General features: G+C 38.8%; 1 protein-coding gene across 22 annotated transcripts in view; it reads right to left on the bottom strand.

Moving 5' to 3' along the window:
* The window catches only part of MAGI1 (membrane associated guanylate kinase, WW and PDZ domain containing 1), a 1074483-nt gene that overhangs the window by 39391 nt on the left and 1012099 nt on the right, over positions 1–22993 (bottom strand). For 13 of the 22 annotated variants that reach the window (XM_069206485.1, XM_069206495.1, XM_069206490.1 and 10 more), the window contains 2 exons: positions 21165–21464; positions 15386–15589 (listed from right to left, as the gene is read on the bottom strand). In XM_069206485.1, coding sequence (XP_069062586.1) covers positions 15386–15589; positions 21165–21464 — 504 coding nt within the window. The remainder of the gene's footprint in view (positions 1–15385; positions 15590–21164; positions 21465–22993) is intronic. The other 9 variants (XM_069206492.1, XM_069206483.1, XM_069206501.1 and 6 more) reach the window with 2 other exon arrangements.

The raw sequence follows: 22993 nt of genomic DNA, 5'->3' as shown, positions 1-22993 counted from the left end.
CTGAGAAGACTTAGAAAACAGATTTTTTTGACAAACTGCTAAACCGATTTTGACAAAGTTCTTGAAAAAAGTCTAAAAGCTGTAAATAACTGCAAAATAAGACTGAAGATAATTTTTGATTTTTTAGCTGCATAGTTAATTTGATTTCCTTTTTCATCCACTTTGAGTCTTTATAGGTCATGGATAATATTACAATTGTGTTAAAAATAATAGGTGCGGCAAGTGCATGTGTACTGGTTTGGGAATTGTGTGTGCTCGTATGTTTATTGTTGATAGTGAGGATGAGTATTCATCATACACCTGAAAATAGTTATGTTAGTTCTTTAGAGACTATGACACTTTCGAAGTTAGAAAAGGTCTAACAGGGATGAGATACTTACATTAGACAACTCACAGGGAGATCTTTCTTCTAATGTTTTCTATTGCTTGCTGTATGAATATGTCGAGACGAATGTGAGAGAGTGTTATGTTTGAACGCATACTCCATCAGTACAAGGAGTTACTTACCATTGCCTGCCATTAACATTTGGAATTAGTAGTTGTCTTTTACTAACAAGGCTCTATAACCAAGAGTATATACAATATTTCTAATCTAGATTTCAGGTTTTCTTTTGTTCCGATAAACCAACATTAAAGTAACATAGCTTCAGAAAAGAGTATAGATATTGTAGGGAGTTTCTATGAGCCTACACTAACATTTGGAACTGCTTGCGCTTACCGTAATCTCACATGCTTGCTTTCACTGCTAGAAAAATATTTCTAGATCAAACTGATAAGGGAAAAGCATTGAAGGAGAAAATAGAGAAAGGGTTAGTAAAGAAGACATTTAAAAATGATTATGCATTTAATTAAACTAAAACTCGGGGGACATTAGCCATAGATTACCAGGGTGTAGGAAAACTTTGCATGCATAGACCTCAATCCGGAACGGATACTAATTTTGTGGGAACGAGTGAGCGCAGACATGTATTTATTTTTAGGAATACATTAGGCTTTATGTTAAATAGTCAGGATCCTGTGATTATTATGGTCTCCCGAAGGGATGGTATAGGACTTCCTATTTGGGAGTTGTATTCCCAAAGATTTATCATTTTGATGATATGGATGACACAACTCAAATGAATTGCAGAGACCAAGAGCAAAAAGAGAAACTTATTCTGAAATAATTGGAAATATATTTGGAGCAATTATTCCTTCTGTAGGAGTTGCTCTGAATGCTTTGAAAATTAGAAAGTTGTCTACTATTGTGGATAACATGTTATCTGATTTTTCTGGAGCTGTAATTCTAATGCATACTGAAATGACTGAGGTCCATTCACTGGTTCTCCAGAATAGATTTGCGCTAGACACCTTTTTAGCAAAGGAGGGCGGAGTCTACTGGATGCTGAAATTGAAACATTGTTGCACTTATATTAGAGACAAAAGTAAAGGAATTAGACATTTTATTAAGAACCTGACATTCAAATTAAGACTTAAAACAGCTGAAAGAATGAGGGGTATGGCAACATGTTGACAAAGATGTTACAAAAATAAAAAATTGGCTGGGTAATCTCGGTAAGTATTGTGGGAAAAATATTGAAACCAGTATTAATTGTGTCATCTGTATGACTGGATTTTACAAACTGTACACACTGATTAAATTACAAAAAGATGAAAAATAAACAGAGGAGGGAAGAAATTAAAGAGAAAATAAGGAGGAATTTTCATTATTTGAAAAACTGGAGAAAACCGAGAAACACTAGATGGTGTAGACAGACTTAACTCTGAACTGACATAAGTGTTAATACAAGTATTAATAAGTATATTTTGTGACAACAGTCAGAGGAGGGATAGCTGGATTGTAAACATTAATAAAAATGTGCTACTAAAATGAAATAAAATAACGTGTTTAAAAAGTGTAATGCTGAAAATGTGTGTGTTGGACAAACATGTGCTTTAGAAAACATGAACACTCTGGTGGCTGCCATAAATCTAGTTTGACAATACTAAACAACTGTGTAATGAATTATATTTTGTATGTGCATAATTAATATGTACTAAAAGAATTAATGGTTTGAAAAATCATGAAATGTTTAAGGTTCTATGTTTTAGCATTCTTTTTAAAAAGGCCTCATGTTAGAGAGAAGCAGCTGAAATGTTTAAAATGCTAATGTGAAATTATTTTTCCAAGCATCCTGTGATTTGATTTCGCTCACTGTGGAAAAAATATGTTCTTATGTTGTAACATTTTGTCTGGCACTCTGAAGATAACATGTACTCATGAAACAAAGACTTAGTGACTTTATGAATAGGCTTGATTATAATCTACAACATTTGTATTTTGCTGCTGAAACTGGAAACAGTATTGAGAAAGGATGAACAAATCTTGACTGCAGAAAATGAAGCAAGATTACAGCTGTGAACATGGAGAAGGGCTAACTGATTTTGACCTAAACCACCACAAAAGACTGACCAATAGAGTTTTAGCTAGTTGTTTTCTAGGAGTTTGATATAACAGAATTAGTTGATGTAAGTTTCAGATGTTTTTCTGCTCCTGTGTGCCTCGCAGTTCTCAGATGTTTTGCACATTTCTTTTATTTCTGCTAGTGAATAATGTGCTGTGTTTAGCTTTCTGCTACTGACAGTTCAAATGCATTAAGGCCAAACATTACTGAACTGTTCCCTATTATTACATTGACCAATGACCAGAAGATGCTCCACTGATGAAGACATTGCTGTCAGCTAAACCATTTAAGAAAAGTATAACCAAAACGTGCATTTATTTTTCTTACAGATTTTTATGTTCTCTCTTTTAGAAACCCAACGTCTACTTTTGGTTAGTGTGATAGATATTTTCCAAATTATTTTTGTCTTCTCTTTTTGCATGAAGCCCAAACATGCTTAGCAGATTAGGGTAATAGTTAGGGATATCACAGACTAAATTGGTTGTTTTATATAAATCGACTGTAAACAATTCATCTGTGATAACAGTGAATTCTGTGTATCTTTTATATTCTATTGTTAATCAGCATGGTGGGGGTTTGGACAGCCTGTGTTATACATGTATTTAGCATCATTTGGTCTTGCGTTTGGTTTATGTGATCTTAACATTGTTAATCTAAAGGGCGATAAATGTTTGAACTTTGCTAAACTGGTGTGGTGATTCATGGCCACATGTGTCATGGTGCGTATAAATTACTGACTCCTGTATGAAAAGGTATGTTTTCTGATTTGATTTCATTATTGTTGACCATCTCGCTCCTGAGTCCAAAGATTCTTGTTGACCTCTAAGGGTAATTTATGGTTACCCTATACGTGTCACCTTATAAATAAACTATCAAAAGAAATACGAAGCTGGACACACCCACAATGATATGAAATGTGAGAATATTCCAAGAGTGGACATCTGCAATTACCTCACAGCGAAGAAAACTGTAGTATATTGCATGTGGAAATTACCATATTTTATGCTTCTTGTGTATTTCCGGACCTACTGACAAGCTACAAAATATATGCAGAACCAGGGGATAAAAACGACTCCATCACATATTGCAATGAACAACCAGGTACCATTCCCTCGTCGCTGAAACCGTGACACCTAATCAAAAAAAAAAAAAAAAAAAAGAATCTACCCAGCAGTCGGAAAGGGAAGTGTTCAGACCAGTGATTAATTTGTTGAAAATAAAAAGTGCCAGTGCTGGCATCAGATGGCCACTGCAACTTGCCCCACCCATTGCCCCAACCAGCAACTGCAATTGCCAGTACCAACACAACTACTAATCATCTGTGACAATTTAGACTTTTGCATGTCTCAAAAAAGATATACGAATAGCTTGGGTAGCAAGTATAAGTCATTTTAATGTATATTACATCATTAAGCAACTGTTGCGCACCCTTAAACATTTGACAACAGTGCCACGAACTATTATAAGTGCTGTTGTTGACAACTAAGTGTCCGTGTTGAGCACCGGAAACCACCGGCTCAACTTAAGAACTGGTCCAGACTGAGATGGAGTAGAAGAAAACACAACCAAAGGAGAGGGCTAAATGGACGGAGCCATGAGAAAAAATGGGACTCCTTATTCCTTTGAGTAATCAAGTCCGTGAAGAATCTACAATATGCACAAAAAGTTGGCATAAGTTTGTATTTGACTTTACTACGGCGACCTCTACTCGGTGATGGAATTGCCAGGAATACACGTTACATAGGACATTTCATCGTAACATTCCTCACATGCTATAATATAGTATGCTTACGTATGTTGTGAAGTATATGTCGTCACATGTTTATTTACGTTGCATGGTGTAAGGAATATGGCAGTAATGCTACTGCAGAAAAAATAAAATATAAAAAGAACCCCATTGTCATGGAATGACAAGCTGTGAAACTAGAAGCACAATAAAGTTGTGCGCCATGGAATGTACCCATTTAGGAACTTTCATTTTCCATGTTTTGACTTCACCTCCTAACACTGGTGCCGCAGTACATTACACTACACCAGTAGTTCTCAACCTTTTTACTTCTGTGGACCCCCACTTTATCATTACTGGAGCCCGGGGACCCCCACTGAATCTTTATTGGAATTCGGGGATCCCCCACTGAGTCATTACTGAAAGCTGGGGACCTAATCTGTTGAATTATTATTTGTCTAGGAAGTCGCGGACCCCCTGAGGAGGCTTCGCGGGCCCCCAGGGGTCCCTGGACCAAGGGTTGGGAACCACTGCACTACACCTTCGAACGCTTTCATTTCTTCGATATACTCAATATCAGACCTCTGATCTCATTGATCATGGTCCAATGCTAATATGTACACGGTTTCCTACACGCTCCACTGTTTATTTCTACTGCTACTGGAATTTAATTGCCAGGCTCTTGCGCCGTCTCATTACAATGAAATTGCTGTCAAGCACTGCCTACTGTGGAATATTGGTGGCACGTCAGCGGTTTTAGATTGCTGCACGTCTCCCATCCCTCCCAGCTCAAATCCAACAGAAACTCGTACAAACTGCGAATTTTAAAGACATGCTCTGCGACTCTATTAAGAGTGAAAAATGTGAACACTCGTGCATCAGTAATAGTGCCGTAGCTAGTAAATACAAATTGTGCAATGTAAGAAGCCCGGCGATGCTATGCAGATCATGATCATATTTCTTTTCCTGTAACCACACACATCAGCTGCTGCATTAATCCTTAATTCGGTTAGAGCAATAGCACAGGGCGATCCTGCATGAGCCTCAGCCGCTGCTTTGCATCATGAGACAAAAGGGGTGCGTGCAGTACATATCAGACCCTATAAGACATTAACCACCTATTTGCTGTTTTTTTAACGAGTTGAATTCCAGAAATCAAAGCCCTATTGCCAACAAGGACGGTTTATTTCCTTGCATTTGTTTTCGATAAGATACTAACAGTGTGGCGTTCTTAATAACAGCTTCTGAAAGGACTGCAATAAAATGCCCAAAATAAATGCTAAAGATACCACAGCTAGTCGCTATTGGTGGAATAGCATTTTGATTTATATTATAGACACGTTCATTTCTCCCAGAATCTGTTTCATTTACAGTATATATATATTTTTTTTTTAGAATTCCCACTAACAGTTATCGTTTGCAACGCCAACCGACCGACTTTTTGTTTTAAACAAACATCTTTAGAAAACGAAGTCACTGAGCAATCACGAACAAGGCTAAAGTGGCGCAAATGTACCTCTGAGAATGAATCAATTTCACACAATTAACAAAACGTGAGAATCTGTAATTATGATCCGCTATCAGTGGAGCCTCACTTTTCTTTCACAAGAAACAATCATTTCCTCATGAATCTTATTTTCCTATAATTGGATCATGCTGCATAATTTTATAACCAATTACTACTTATTTTTGACACTTTACAGAGTAAAGCAGTTATTATGGGTAGAAAAAGCCCAAATTAGAAATACAATCTAATGATAAATCGTTATAAAACGATTACATAAAAGATTACCTTGTAGAGACATGGCAGCCCAGACAAGGTCGGAGGAGCACAGTGACCTGCTTGCCCCCAACAAAACCCTTTCAGGTGTCAGTCATATTTAATGATCGCTTAGCTGAAGCTACTGGGCGCATGAATCTAATTGCCCAAATAGCAAATGCACTGTACAGTTCCCTTCCTTAAAATCTATATACACACCAATAGCTAAGAGATGCTACAAGAAAACTAAAACCACTCTTCAGACTGCGAATAAAGTTTAATGGCCAACAAACATATGAGACAGTCAAAACAAAGGCAGGTTAAAAAGGTCTAAGCACTCAATTCTTACCACAATCAAAAATCTCAGAAGTCTTTGAATCTTTTGGTAACACTTCAAACAAATCCCACTGCCCAGCCATCAAAGCCAATTTCATCTACCATAAAACACCAGACACCACCTCACGGAGGCAATGTATCCTGCCCATCAGGTAATGGATAAAGGACCAATGGAAGAAATTTTCCCAATGATCTTAGGACCCACATCGAGAAATTACCTTTTAAATTGTAACACAAATCCGTGTTCTCATCCCTTGGACTTCAGACAGTGTTTACGCTCATTTCGGGGAGCAAGTTCAACGCAGGTCACATCTATAGGTAGCACCGACATTCTCCTTGGTCACCTCTAAGAAAATGAACACTAGAGGTGTTCAGTTTTAACTGTTAAGTCTCACTGTTTGACACATGCAAGATATTTTGAAGGTCAAGATGGCTTCTTAAAGTAAACACTAGCTATTAAAGCAATACACTTACAGTGAGACTGAGTTACCTAGTGAAGTCCAACATATCAAGAGGGGACTGAGTCATCAGTTGGTCAAAGTTTAAAAAAATAAAAAAAACACAGTAAAACTCCTTTAAAACTAGCAGCAGAATTGAGAGGGAGCTAACTGCTCAGATGGACTACAATCACTAATTCCCGGATTCACAGTACATAGTTAAGATTACACCGCAATATGCTCAAGTTCAGATTACATATAATGACCTTATACTTGCTTCTTGCATTCACAGAACTTAAATCTTTTGTACCAACCATAAATATCCTTGCTAAGTGCATAGTTGGTGGGTAGCACATACCTCATAGTTCACTTCCTTTATCTCTACACAGAAAGTCAATAACTCTTAGGTGTATCATTCACCTCTTCTGCTGCTTAAACACCATAATGGCTATATCTACTTCTACAGGTTTCTTCAGCACACGTACATCAAGATTAGAAAAGGTTTGGGTTGGGTACCCCTTGAGTTCAGCAGTCTAAGACTACAACTGTCTAGCATCTTACTAAACTCTAATTAGGTAACAAAGTGGCAAGCACTTATATCTGTATAGTGCAAACTTCACAGGGTAACAATGGAGGCAATCTAAGATAGTGTACATCAAATGGGAATGTAATCCTTTAAAGAGCAGTAACGTTACATCTGACAGTTGTATTACATTCAACACCTACCTGCAATATCACCCACTGGAAGATTAAATGATTTGCCCAGAATCATACAATTTGTGGTTACATATAGGAGCTAGGATACAAATGCAGGTTACAAAGTAGAAGTTTTGCTTCTACACCACATCCTGACAGCCCGCTGCATCTCTTAAACCTGACCTTACTAAACAATATCCACTGTCCTGCTCTAATTTTAAAAATACTCTCTTTATAGGTTAGGAGAATAAAGCACCAGTGAGGCCATTGGAGTTCATTATTTTGCAGCTAGATATTCAAAGAGTAACCACATTGCCAAAGTGTGCCAACTAAATTATTGCATTTACACTGGTTCTGCAAAGTACGTTCTTATGCACCTGAAGACTAACAAGAGGATATCCATATGATTGGAATTACTATTTTAACTTCTTGAGTATCAAGCTCTCAAATTATGGCTGTAACTATTTAAGGGTTCTAGGGCATTGTGAACTTAGACAAATTGACAACTTGCAAGTATCTAGTTTTCTTGCCAACATTGCTTGGTGAAGGCTTGTGTAATATTTGAGGGGGTAGAGGAATAGGCCATGAATAGGGTTTAGGCATACTAACCGCTACTCAGAGTGCATTTGTTTGCACAAGCATGGATAAAATAAATTCCTTTGTTTTTATTTGATTCATAAAAACACGACTGATGTATGCTTAAGGGTTGGCCAACTAGAACTTGTAAGCTGTTAAATAAGCTGCATTTCTGCACATTCACAATGGATGGTTATCTTCCATTTGGGATGTGATAAGGGAGGGCGGAATCTGGGAACTTTAACATCGGAAAATCACCCACCACCATCATTATGGTGCTTAGGAAAGATAAGTCAACTAGAGAAACTGTGCCACAACGATAAAAGCCGGGGTTTGACCATTCTACCTCTTGTGTGCCAACAATTAAAGTTAACAAAAGTGCTAACACAATATTCTCATTATGGTACATTTCAACCTAGGCTTGACACCCACAGTAAGCCAATATTGAAGACTTCAAATTAGAGGCAAGCAATTGGTAACCTTGCCGCACTTAATTAAACTTGAAAATCACAATTCCAAAGCATGAGCAAACTCTGAATATTCCTTTATGTTCATTTTACTGTACGTTTACTTATGGAGCACCTGTTCAATATAAATCACGGAAACCATATTCAGAATCAGAAAGACTACCTTTTAAACGAGTGAAAAGATTAAATTAGCATTATGCAAATCTTACCCTATGTAATGAGGTGATTTGGTATGTCAAGGGATATTTATTATAGGGCTTGTTAATTGTTTTGAGAAAGGATTTGTAAAGGGCCAGAACATCTTTCTCTGCTAAAAAGCTACTTTTCGGTGTTACGCTGCTTCGACTGCCTAGTTATCCCTCAACATGGGAACAAAGGTAAGGTACCAGATATGTCCCTAGAGTAACTTCTACAGGGAGTGCAGAATTATTAGGCAAGTTGTATTTTTGAGGATTAATTTTATTATTGAACAACAACCATGTTCTCAATGAACCCAAAAAACTCATTAATATCAAAGCTGAATATTTTTGGAAGTAGTTTTTAGTTTGTTTTTAGTTTTAGCTATGTTAGGGGGGATATCTGTGTGTGCAGGTGACTATTACTGTGCATAATTATTAGGCAACTTAACAAAAAAAAAATATATACCCATTTCAATTATTTATTATTACCAGTGAAACCAATATAACATCTCAACATTCACAAATATACATTTCTGACATTCAAAAACAAAACAAAAACAAATCAGTGACCAATATAGCCACCTTTCTTTGCAAGGACACTCAAAAGCCTGCCATCCATGGATTCTGTCAGTGTTTTGATCTGTTCACCATCAACATTGCGTGCAGCAGCAACCACAGCCTCCCAGACACTGTTCAGAGAGGTGTACTGTTTTCCCTCCTTGTAAATCTCACATTTGATGATGGACCACAGGTTCTCAATGGGGTTCAGATCAGGTGAACAAGCAGGCCATGTCATTAGATTTCCTTCTTTTATACCCTTTCTTGCCAGCCACGCTGTGGAGTACTGGGACGCGTGTGATGGAGCATTGTCCTGCATGAAAACCATGTTTTTCTTGAAGGATGCAGACTTCTTCCTGTACCACTGCTTGAAGAAGGTGTCTTCCAGGAACTGGCAGTAGGACTGGGAGTTGAGCTTGACTCCATCCTCAACCCGAAAAGGCCCCACAAGCTCATCTTTGATGATACCAGCCCAAACCAGTACTCCACCTCCACCTTGCTGGCGTCTGAGTCGGACTGGAGTTCTCTGCCCTTTACCAATCCAGCCACGGGCCCATCCATCTGGCCCATCAAGACTCACTCTCATTTCATCAGTCCACAAAACCTTATAAAAATCAGTCTTGAGATATTTATTGGCCCAGTCTTGACGTTTCAGCTTGTGTGTCTTGTTCAGTGGTGGTCGTCTTTCAGCCTTTCTTACCTTGGCCATGTCTCTGAGTATTGCACACCTTGTGCTTTTGGGCACTCCAGTGATGTTGCAGCTCTGAAATATGGCCAAACTGGTGGCAAGTGGCATCGTGGCAGCTGCACGCTTGACTTTTCTCAGTTCATGGGCAGTTATTTTGCGCCTTGGTTTTTCCACACGCTTCTTGCGACCCTGTTGACTATTTTGAATGAAACGCTTGATTGTTCGATGATCACGCTTCAGAAGCTTTGCAATTTTAAGAGTGCTGCATCCCTCTGCAAGATATCTCACTATTTTTGACTTTTCTGAGCCTGTCAAGTCCTTCTTTTGACCCATTTTGCCAAAGGAAAGGAAGTTGCCTAATAATTATGCACACCTGATATAGGGTGTTGATGTCATTAGAGCACACCCCTTCTCATTACAGAGATGCACATCACCTAATATGCTTAATTGGTAGTAGGCTTTCGAGCCTATACAGCTTGGAGTAAGACAACATGCATAAAGAGGATGATGTGGTCAAAATACTCATTTGCCTAATAATTCTGCACTCCCTGTATATGCCCTTCTTTGCCTACACCGAGATAGTTCATATTTTAGTTTTTATTGTCCGTTCATACTAGGTTCAAAGCTACGAGAAATACAAAACTGACCTATGCTATTTGCCCCTTTCATGTAGATCCCAAGCTGTCAAGGATGACACAAAACAGCATCTTTTGAAGTGCTAGTGTATTTGTCTCTACAACATGTCATAGGTAGGGACACTAGAATATTATAAGCAGTCAATACCCAAATATTTCCCAGGATTTTAATATTTCCTCAACATCCACATAGGTTTTCAAATAAGTTAACATGAGTTACTGATGTTAGTTATACCTGCAGAAATCCACACCAGCTTTCACAAAACCTACAATGTAGAACTGGCTAAAGAGGCAGAAATACATTAATATGTTAAATCAACGTACACCTCCTATGTTCTCAGCAAAGGTCCAGTCTCGAAAATTGCATTACTGTGGTAGACTTTAAAAGTGCTTTACATTTGATGAGTTTCCACCACTACACTGACCTGCGGATAGAGTGTGGGTTTTTAGGCATTCAGACACAAGTTATTTTAGAACAGATTAGGTCACGATGAAAATCACCAAAACACCGACTTTTCCCTAAGTAAACTTTGCAAGGGATTTGATTCATGTCAGCATGCCACATATTTGAAATTATTGCTTAACTGAGATTGGAACTTAACTCTCAAGGGCAGTAATGCTTCAAGGCACAAAAATATATACTTCATTAGAGAGCAACGATAAGGAACGAGTCAATAGAACTAAATGCACATTTTGATTGAGGAGGTCTATTTTTCAAACGTTCAAGTGAATTGCAAAGCGATTAGATTTAAATTTAGGTTATGGAATAACTGTTCCATTGATGTGAACCAAGAATAGTTAAGTTTCGGTCTTTGCTTTGACCTAGCCATATTTAAAAGAGTCTGGAAGCATACAATTCCAATAACAAGATGGAGAGTAAGGATGGCATTAATTTTAATGAAGCACAGGTTTTTCTGGCGTGAATGCACCTTTGTTGCTTCCCTACTACTTCTTAAATAATGGGTTTGTTGGAGGGTGCTGCACATCACGGCAACATGAGAAAAGTCATCCATACTAAAGCATTAGGGCCAGAAACATTTTCTGTGTTGAGATTACAATACTGTGCAATGGATGCTATAGCAGTAGTGTATTCAATGGCTCCCTGTGGACTCCATAGCTTGGATGTCATGATTTTAGTAACATTTGATATTCAAAAGATAACCTTCTGCCTACAGTGATATGAAGCAGTTTAACTAACGAATTCGTTCAACTGAATGCTCAGCACTACATGCACAAAGTATGTGTGTCACATAAAAAAAAATATATTTTTGCATTACTGAGGTATTCCATGGTAAAAACCCAGTCATATCACAATGAAGGTCAATGTATTTACGGTTATCGTAAAGACCATCGGAAATGCTGCAAATCACATGCCCAGGTTTTGTGTAATATGCGAGATACCAGTTTTCAGTCACTGATGTGAAAACCTGACCTTTGCACCTTCCAAAAACAAGATCGTGGCATAGGTGAAATTGAAGCAGATAATGGAGCAATTGAGCCCAATAATAGATACAAACGATCACTTCTTGTGTTTTTAACCAGTAAACCGAATTAAAGTTGGAAAGGAGCCACCTCAAATTCCTGACTTTAGAGCACTCATGCGGGAACAATAGCTACACATTAGAGTTACATATATCCTTCAAGTTCATTCTACTTCCAACCACTAGAAGAGGGCAAGTTTCTAGTAGGTGTACTCTAGGGGGCAAAACATCTTCCTAGCAAGTTTATCTAATCTTGTTAAAGGTGGTGATAAAAATATAATAATAAAAGTAATGACATACACGGTCTTTTAGTTTGCATTTTTAAAATACTGGACTAGCATCTGAAAGGCAAACCTATGCAAGGTAGCCTAACAATTTATGCATAATCGATATTAACATGAATTACCTACAATGAGTCAATTCATATAAAATATCAAGGTTAATTAGATTAATGGCACTAAAATGCACATTAACATTACAACAGTGAAAAGCTCAAATTCGAGTTTATTTGCACAGTACAGAATAACTGATGTGAGAAAAACTTTACTGCCTCAGAGACTGAAAGTAACAATTATTTTACACAGGGAAACTTATTTTAATACTCGCATGGTGCCTGAAATGTGTGCATCACTTAAAATCACAATGAAACCCATGCATCCTGGTTCTGATTAACAACATTTTGATTAGAAAAAATACACATGAAACAAATGTTATGGCATAAACCATATGAGCAGATGTACAAACTATTTACAATATGCCATTGACCATCACTGGTCAGGTGAAAGGCATCCTAAGTCCTTGAGGGTTCACCTCATGACTTATGGCTCCAGCCGACACTCAAAAATGGTCACAGCATATTACACCCTGCACATCTAAGATATAAATATATACATCATTTTGAGAATTGGAATTTCTCTTTTGTGGCACTGTAAGTGCAGAATTTACTGTTACTAGACCAATTTTCTTTCAATACACGCCCCTAGAAATAAACATAGCATGTACACATCCATTTCCACTGAATATGCTTATAAGCAGGGTTGACTGCATTACTGATAACATTTCAAATACAAAAGGCCTAAGAAGACAAAACAAGGATTCAGACCTGGATTCTAAATTTGATTTATCTAAGGACCAGAATGAAAGTGTGGGGGCAGAAAGCATCATTTAGCAAATATATACACTCAAGCAGAAGGGGGAGTGTACATAACTGATATATGTATAGCATAAACCCAACTAAAAGGCAGTGGGGTACTGTACAAAGTCAATGGCAAAGATAGGCCCAACGTGTTATTCCGTAGCAGATAGGTCAACACATTAAATCCTACAGTTTAAAAATATCTTTCAAGATTTTGATGAAGAGATCCTCATTGTCTTCAGATGAAATACTGTCCAGTAAATTAAAAGAAGGCTTGACATTTCCTGGAGACAGTGCTTGATTTGTAAATATTGTGCCGGTGCCCAAAGTTCTCCTCAAACACCCGGCTGCTGCATTTAAAGTGCGAGCACCAAATACTGAGGCAGTGTAAACCTGAAGTCATACTGGGCCGCTTGAATCCAATTACAGCCACTCCCTGCCCCTTCAGCTCACTCTGGCATATTTCTGCTTTCTCCCTTTGTGATGCTTTTTCGTTTTTCCCTTCCTACGTCTTTCCCATATGTGTCTTTTGCTCGCAGTAAATGTTTGAGGCAGAAAAATAAGTGGCGGCCCTCAAAAACAAGCACCAGTGCCAAGGCAACTCCAATTATGCACTGCCAGGAACTAATACTTTATTGCAAAATTATAAGTATATTTGTTGAGAACGAGTTAAATTAATATACAGTACAACATTTTATTTGTTGCATATCACACTAAACTAAGCACCTATACATTTGTGAATACTGGTGTGTTAAATTTGCCTGTCGTCCAAGCTCTCTCAGGTCCAGAGAACCTAAAGGATGTTCACTGGCACCTGCAGAGAAATTAAATTCCCCATGTTATACTCCAAATGCTTTCTTGCTGAGAGTAAAGGGTTGTCAGTCTCACACCATGTTGCAACCTTTCTCCTTAGGGGCATAGTAAAGCAATAGTAAAGCAATAGTAAGAGGATAAAAAAAACAGAACAATGAGCTTTGCGATCAGAACGAGCCATTAAAACAATGCCAAGGCTAAATTAATTGCTGGTACACTTTGTACAACTAGATCACCAATAAAATTCTCCTAGGTATTTCTTGTGACCTGGCATTCCTTGAACCTGCCTGTCCTCAAACTGCTATGCTGGATCTAGAAACTCCTAGGCTGGGTCATTCACCTCAACTCTGAAGGGGACAACACCAAACTTTCAATAAACAGAACTGGGCAATAGAAGCCCAAAGTTGATGAGGCAATCTATGTTCTACCTGATCCAGACTCAACCAGCCTTGTTCCAGAGCTCACAGTCCTCATCTTACTCACAAACATGGAGCTACAGAGAGATGCAGTTTCTCAATGTTTTCAGGGGAGCTACAGCTAACAAAAATCCTCAGTGACTTCTACTGCAGAGGATCATTGTCACATATGAATGAAACGATCGTCAATCCATATATTGTCATGAAAAAGTGATAATTGTAGAACGTGGTGACATGGCTAAAACAAAATAGCAGAGGCACTCCAAAGACCAAGCAACAAGGAAAAATAAACACAGGAAAAAACAATAGGTCTGGCGTGCATTTTGAATACTGATTACATTTTTTAAAAAGTCTGCAGTGCTGACAAACATTGCATCTATGAGAAAGATTTTATCTTGTAAAGCTTCAACTGGACTTCTGTCATGTCTACTCGTCCCACATGTACGGCAATGCAAACACTACATAAGGAGGTAGAATACCACCACAAACGGACAACAGCATGCAGTAATATTCCTCTGGATGGAGCAAAAGCCCCCATGTACATTTTAAAGAAGTGATGATAATAAACATGGCTAACAGATGTGCTGCCAAGTAAGACCATAAAAGATAGAAAACAGTGTAGAGGCATAACAATCTTGGTTTGTATTTCATGACCATGCAGTATTTTGTCCCATCTGATAGCATAGACTACCCTGGTGAATTACAGCCTACTAAACACTTGGCCTAAATTGTTGCTTTTTATTATTAATATCAATATAAAATCGCTTGCTTAAGTAATATATTTCTCAGTATAGATAAGTGGAAACAGACTAGCAAAAAACGGATGGCTGAAAAATTGGTTCCAATTAAACTATTTGACCAGCTTCCACTCAGAGTAACGCCATGGCTTACTACAAGCAGTATTCAGTTCTAATTTTAGCATAATCGGGGGAGGGGGTGGGCATATATAAATGAAAAGGGGTGAAGAAGATGGAGAAGGGTGTTACTGACAAAGATGAAAGAAATTGTTTTTTAAAAAAATGTACAAGAATCTACTTACCATCTCCCGGAATGATGCGCAAAGTCACTGTGTTCCCAGCTTCCTTGATTAAATTGACTATGTCGGAATGGGATTTGTTGGTGATGGAACACCCGTTCACAGCCAAGATCCGATCTCCAACTTTCAGCTTCCCGCATCGGTCTGCTGGGCTCCCCTCGATTATCCGACCTATTTTGTGGGGCATGGCCACACATGCATTTCCTGCTTTTGTATATATTGTTTTTAAATTAAGCAGTTATATGTGGAAAGGGAAAGGAGAAATGGGTTAAAAAGGGAAAGAGAAGGTTAGGGGTTAACCAATCAAGGCATTAAGAACACGATATTAAAGGGTAGTAATTGTTGCAGGATCTCAAAACATTGGCAATCACGGGGAAGTCGCTATGTTCCCCCGAAGGATCACCGGCAGCACACGATGGTCCCTTAGCTCTTCGTTTCATAGAAGAGCCCACTTTAATAAAAGCACGTATAGTGACATACAAGACAGATTTTAATTATCCGTGTATGGGTATGACTGAGCTCACATTTTTGCAGCGGATGCCTCAACTCCAACAGTAAGCAAAGGGGCCCCACGAATCATGCTTTAGAGGATGGCAGCCAGCCTGTCACATGTATTTTATTCCGAAAATGAGCTCTCTGGATTAAGTGGCGATACCTTTCCTGAGAGTCCTCAGTTGATTTTCTTGTGTGTGCAAAGGAGTTTGGGTTGCTTACATGGGGTCAATTTTGCACATTTTATTGACTTGGCTTCTTAATTCAATAGACTTCAAATCTGCATGGTGCTCAATTAAAGGAGGCAAGTGTGTGTGTGTGTGTGTGTGTGTGTGTGTGTGTGTATGTATATACACATACATACACACAAAAGGAACTTTTGATGTAGAGAGAGGGCGTGCGTGGCTTACATGCAGTCTTAACCTAAGAATCGCAAGCTATGCAGATGGAAAGACTGAATTACCATGGTAACGTATGTTTAATTAAGGCCGTGCTGCACTATGGGCGCTTCAGTAGCAATATTAAGAATGATTTCAAGCTGCACAAGCATTTGCCAATGTTTTGTTCTTTCTTTCCTTAGAAAGACAATCACTTTACATCAGGTAAGGGAGAAGAGCCCACATCACGCAGAAATACAGACAGAGACGAACAAACTATAGTTTCTTTCATTGCCAATGAGAAAAATATCAGGAAAGCCACAACCCACCGGAGAGTGAAAGGTAGACAAAGACGAGGTAAAACCAAAGGGCACTGCAGAAGCTGGGGAAGAAATGAGTCATGCATAACAAACGGAAGGCTTATCGAGGCCCAGTGAACTCGTTAACATCTGGTCTCCCAGTAGATTATTAAACAATTACAGCACTGTCAACACAACATACTAACCCCTCGTCCTATCGTATACAGTAATCATCACGTTTTATTTACACAAAGCAATGTTATTTTGCACGTGACTATTCTGCGTAAAATGCTCAAGTAACAACGTTTCATGTATTTAAACTCAAAGGCATTTTATAAGAAATAGAATTCTGCGTATTAGCTGTGAAAAAAAAAACACTACGGAGGCGGTCTATTGCATTCGGAAATAGATAAAATGTAAACAGTTAGTAAATCTCTTTTCTAATAGTCTTCTGGTTTGGAGCCATTATTTTAGCTGTCCAACATATTTTAATGAGAAATATGGCCAATTAGTACCACTGCTGGAGTTTTGCCTTTAATTTAAACGACAGGTTTGACTAGTCAGAAAGAAGCAAGTTAATTAGCCAGTAATAGCAGGTTTCCTGAAGAGTTGCCGTCTCTGAATATACACTGCCTTTAAGCAGCTGAACCACGTAATAGGAATAATACAGAATAAACAAGTACTATACATGCCTTGCTATCCACAGTCTGGACACCCACCTATCCTTCAGGGGTCCACAGCACCTCACTTTTTAAGAAGTACTTCCTAAAATTGCAAAACGAGAGCGTGAGAGAACGGTGTTTCATTAAGGCCCAGAGATGGCAATGCACACCAGAATGTGCGTCTCCCCACCCACTTCACAACAAGAGCTAAAATATTCCCCATCAGAAACTCCAAATACCATTTTAGGTTTCTTCACTTTGCCTCCAGTCATTCCTGAGTATTTTCAGTGAGGTTTTGACAGAGAATCTACTGCCTTGCATGCCTTCTTAGGATATGGATCTATCCTAATCTATGGTGGCTACTTTAGTGGCTGTTCAAATTTGTTTATTCATTCAAGCAAAACAGAAGATGCGCTTTGCCCTAGATGTACCTTAGAACTGAAGTCTTGTGACCGTTCGTTAGCATCTCCAATTTACCAAAAAACTCTAGAATGACGCACTTCATCATGTCTGTCGTCCTCCATCATTTGCTAGCAAGCGACTGCATGGGCATGAGAATTATCAGCTGAATCTTTTTGGGACTGCCAGAAGATAGACCCATGACAAATCTTTGGCTGTAATGCAAAAGCGGAGACTGGCCGTCCTGGTTCAAGAATGAAAACCAGCTGCGCCGGGGGGGGGGTCTGCTTTACCTTCACATTCTCTCTAGCTGCACGTGATAGTAATCATGAATGCATGGGAGCTGTTCCTAGAGGTGCCTTTGAACAATACTTGAGCTGTGATTCACCCAACTCAATCCATTCCTGCTGGCTTCACAACAGTACCGTCCGTTCTTATAGCAAATTGCATGGGTGATGCCCAGTGACACTATTCTTCAAACGTGGTGGCAATATTTTCAACATTGTGAATAACCCCCAGTTGAACAAATATCTTCATAACCACACTTTTACATTCTTTTTAGAACTATGGCATGGCTATTTTACTATTTCAGTCTTATACCAAAATAATACCGGATTCAATAAAGTCACCCCTTTACGTATTTACAGAAGACGGTGGCCTTTCTTACAAATCTTTGTTTTTTGGTTTGAGATCATTCTTCTTGAGAAGGTTACATATTTACTTCGCATTTTTTCAAAAGACCCCTCTCTCATTAAGGTGACATTTTCCCGTTTACAAGAAACGGTACTTGCTCTCTGCACTGCCAATACTCAAATCTGAATGAAAAGAAATTTGGGATGATAGTACAATATTGGACGCGATGTTAGGACAAAATGCCAACAAGCTCAAAAAGAAGCAAAATGTGAATCTGTGGGAGTTGTCCAGAGCCACGTTATCCGACTCTCCAGCAGGAGGCTGGCGTCTCAAAAAATACATAACCCTAACACAGTGTTCCAAAATCATAAAAGGAAAATCAAGTCTCCAACGGGGACTAGGGATCTCGGAAAATGTACTTGCTAACATTTTCCTTCCAAATGAAAACCCAACCCAAGCACATCTAAAGAGTTCTCAACTGAACAGCAAACGAATCCTGTTAGTTTCTAGTGGCAAGATAATCCTCAGTACCTGGCCTAAAGTTGAAACTGAAATGCCTTGTAGCACAAACAAAATCTTTAAGTCCTTAAGGAACTATATACTAAGTGGATACTAAGCAGAAACGGGAGCTTGAATTGGACAATTCAGCTGAATCAAGTTGTGGAGCAATGGAACTCGCAGACACTGCTGATCACAGAGGTATTAATTTCTTAGTGCAAGTTTGGTGCGTCTGGTGGCCCATCCTGGACAACTGTTTTCGGTTTGGCACCAGACAGCTTCCATGGTTGGTGTGCCTGATGGCCCTGACTGCACACTGAACATGTATCAGGCTCAGTATGGAATGGAAGCTATTTTGGGCAGATATCCCAGAGGTCTGGATGAAAGATGCCACTAGAGTGCACAATTTGGGAGGCTTGAGATGATGGGATGCAATGACACATCAGTTGCACAACAGTCTGCAAGCACTGGTCAATACAATGGATTAATATCAGAAGTGAATTTGACACGGGTCCTCAACTCTTTAGGCCTCTCCTACAGGCTGCTTTAGCTCTCGGTTGTCAGAAGACCTACTGTGTACAATGCCAATACTTTCAGTGGGCTTTTGGTCAGCCCATTGCTTATCAGTGATCGGCTATATTCAATTTAATTTGCTTGCTTCTTAATCAATGGCTTTGCTTCCTCTTTTTGTGTCCCTCCACTGGAGCATAAATTATTTTCCCTACTTTTGAATGGATGCTATATATCTCCTATGCAGAGAATAAGGGACATTATAGCTTATCTTTCACTTCCTTGGGTCTGCTTCCCATTCCTCCCACTGCCATAAAGTACAAGATAACACAACTATTATAATTTATTCTGTCAGATATGGATATCAAGACCACAATATGTGGAAGCACACAGAGTAAGGAATGCTAAATTGACCATGATTAAATGCAGGCCCTAAGCTTGGAGGTATAACTAACAAAACAAATACAGGTAGAGAGAATGCAACAAGCTTTGGCAAATCCAAACATATCTGGCCTTTATTGGCCACCCACTGAGCTACTGGCTTGGATCAGTGTTTCTGTCTGCATTCAAAGTTGACAGCATCCACACACACTGGTGACCAACAATAATTATTTCTTAAATGTTATCATTGCTTATCGTTCAACACTAGCGAAACAAATATGTGGGTGGCCATCTTTTAATGATTTTCGAAGACTTCATTCATAGTAAAGAATCGGAGTATCTATTTTAAAATGGGGGGCTATTGCCACGCCCGTGTTAAACTTTTGAAAGCTGCTGTGCCCATGCACAATAAAGAAAAAATGTAATTTAGCTAAGAACAATAAACAAAAAATGTAATAAAACCTAATACGTAATGACGACTCTTTGGGCCAGCAGCCCTGGTACTGAAAGGGACAACATTGGTTCATATTGTGCACAAACAAAATCTCTTTATTCACACTGGGGGAGCCTGTGAAGTGGGCTGACCTATGGTGAATAGAAAGAAAAGCTGAATGACAGTTTAACAGACCAGTGGATGACGTCAACAGATCCAAAGTCCTGCTCTGTTTAATATGTATGAATTGTCTTTCTGAAAACAATAATATGGAAAGAACCGCCTCCAAAGAGATATACTAAGTGCAACATCGTCTAGAAACTAGGTTGAAAACAGTCATGGAGGACAGACATTTCAAAAAAGGACATCTCTACATTTTGCCCTCAGCATTTCCTATATTTTGATTGAAGTGTAGTTCAATAATGTTTTTGCGTGATTCTGAGAATATAAAGGCCTGCAACTATTATGAAGATTTGTTTCTACAAGAGACTTTCTTCCTTGGAACCCCAAATGCTGATCTTTTCTCCTGTGATGTGAAAAGTTTAAGAATTTTCCCCTATTAAATGTAAAGAAATTGACACAATTTTGCATTCATAATTAATAATTTAGGTTATATTTTAAAGGTGCGGGATCAGCAAATATTTACAATATCCAACATTGGCATGGCCGAATGCACATTTAATTAATGAACATTTTCCTCAACATTTATGAATTTCAATTGCTGATAGCAAATCCTTGAAGAAGGTTCATCTTAGGGGCATTCTTTCAATTGCTGATACCAAATCCGCCAAGAAAGTGGCCATAACTACAGGCTATTGCTGCAAACAACCTAATTATTACAAAACAATGCAACCAATCACAAACCGGAAATTGCAGCTGTTCCTCTTTTGCTCAGATAGAACAAAACCCAAGAACAACTGCAACCACGTTTCTTCTAAGAGGTTGATTGTGCAAAATTATCCAAATTTATGGGTACCAGTTATTTTATGATGTTCATAAAATATAGAAGGAGCAAAAGTGAAACGTTCTAATTAATAACCCCCCAAAGCACTGCTTGCAATTAAAAGTATTAGAGATATTTCATGTTGCAGCACTTACCAAACGTTGTTCCAGCTTCTGGCCTGCTAACGGATGACACAATGACAAATCCAAACCCTTCGCTTTCACCTCTGTGGATTTCAACATCATACGGCTGCACCACCGTGCTGACCAAGCCACTGCCGCAACCTCCACCGCTGCCAATTCCACTGGTGCTGCCACTGCCCGAGCTCACTGTGTTTAAGGAGTTTTGACTACCCTGGGGTGTGCGCTTTTCCTCAGTCAAAGAAGCTGGTTGATTGCTACTATGATGAGAAGATGCTGGAGACGCTGGAACTTCATTCTCGCCTTTGCTTGGAACTGCAACAAAATATAATTGTGAATTTCGGTCACATGACAGCACCATTATGACTTAAAAGGATAACATAAAAAATGGTGGTTAACTGGGGAGCAGTACAATTAGATCACATCAGCTGGTGATTATTTCATGTGTGAAAACTTTCCTTATTAGGTTGTAAGATAACACGAGTGAATCCAACTTTGAGCATTTCAGAGTTAGAGGAATTGGGTTAACTTAAAACCCCATCTCCCCAAAATTCGGGTGATTGATGTTTCCCCAAATGTTAGACTTAAAGGTCAGGGGACTGGATTTGGAAATTGTTGGTGTGCTTCTTCAAATAGTGTAGTGTACATCACTGCTGCATTGTGGCTTTGCACTGGTAGGTTCAATTTTGACCCCAGTAATTAACATCGGAGTGAGGGGCGTGGATTTCTGCTTAAAAGTGTGGGATCCAGGACATGAGCCTGGATTCACAAAGATTTGATCCGCTGGGGTCCTCTAACCTGCTGCCGAGATATTCTTAAAGGGCCAGTGTGATGCCGGAAGATACTAGAAGGTTATCAGCCCTTTTCAGCTGGGTTTAAGGAAAACGGATGATGAGCAGAAGAACCAACATGAACTTCACCCATAAACCACCCAAATATTACAGGATAATGTAAAATGATTTCCTAAATATATTAAACCATGCAATACCAATAAAATATTAAGCCATGTATGTATTTTATTTCTTATTTCTCAGCGGATTCCGAGCCCTTTGTTAATGGGACGTCAAACACGGGAGAAGGTGTTAATTAACAGGTAGGAGTTTTTACATGCACCTACCACCACCTTTGCCATAATGAATATCAAAATAAGGACGTGGATTGATATACAGACTTTACTGTACTATTGCCAATTGCTCCAGAGGCACAACACACCAGAATACTAAGTGTGAAGAGCCATAATTTAGATTTATGCATCAATTACGATGTGCATTCATCCAATATTGAAAAGAAATTCTGTAACCTTTATCCTGGATGCATGCAATTGACTCATCTTTGGGGACAATGGCCTTTGTGCTCCTCTAGGGAGGCAATTTAAAATGATCACAAATTCAAATCCCAACAAGTGATGAATACCCACCATATTTAACCAAGACAAGTCGACAATGAAAAAATTGCAAAATGCAATTTTGAGATACCTATTAGATTTAAGTCCTAAGTTGCTGAATAATTATGAGGTAATTTACATAGCTTCCTGAAAGTCAACTGCAGAAGTGGGTACCAGACGTGGACGACATTAGATTAGTGAAAGGACTTGGAACACAACACCAGACTCTAATATTGCACCTTTTTTTAAGCACGAATGGACGCATAAATCCACCATTTTATCTTCTCTATTTACTTAAGTATGCAAACTGACCCTAAATGCTTGCTCTCCCTTGAGTCTAAGGTTGACATCAAAGGACTCCGGCATAAGGTTCTGGCCCGTGAAGGGACAGGGTGGCAAAGTACGTCATTGTCCTCCTCCTTGATTGACAGCACCTCTCCCACCCTTCACACTATAGGAA

This window comes from Pleurodeles waltl, chromosome 9 (assembly GCF_031143425.1).
Source record: "Pleurodeles waltl isolate 20211129_DDA chromosome 9, aPleWal1.hap1.20221129, whole genome shotgun sequence".
Classification (NCBI taxonomy): domain Eukaryota; kingdom Metazoa; phylum Chordata; class Amphibia; order Caudata; family Salamandridae; genus Pleurodeles; species Pleurodeles waltl.
Note: the sequence above shows the minus strand (reverse complement) of the source record. Positions and strands in the feature narration are given on the sequence as shown.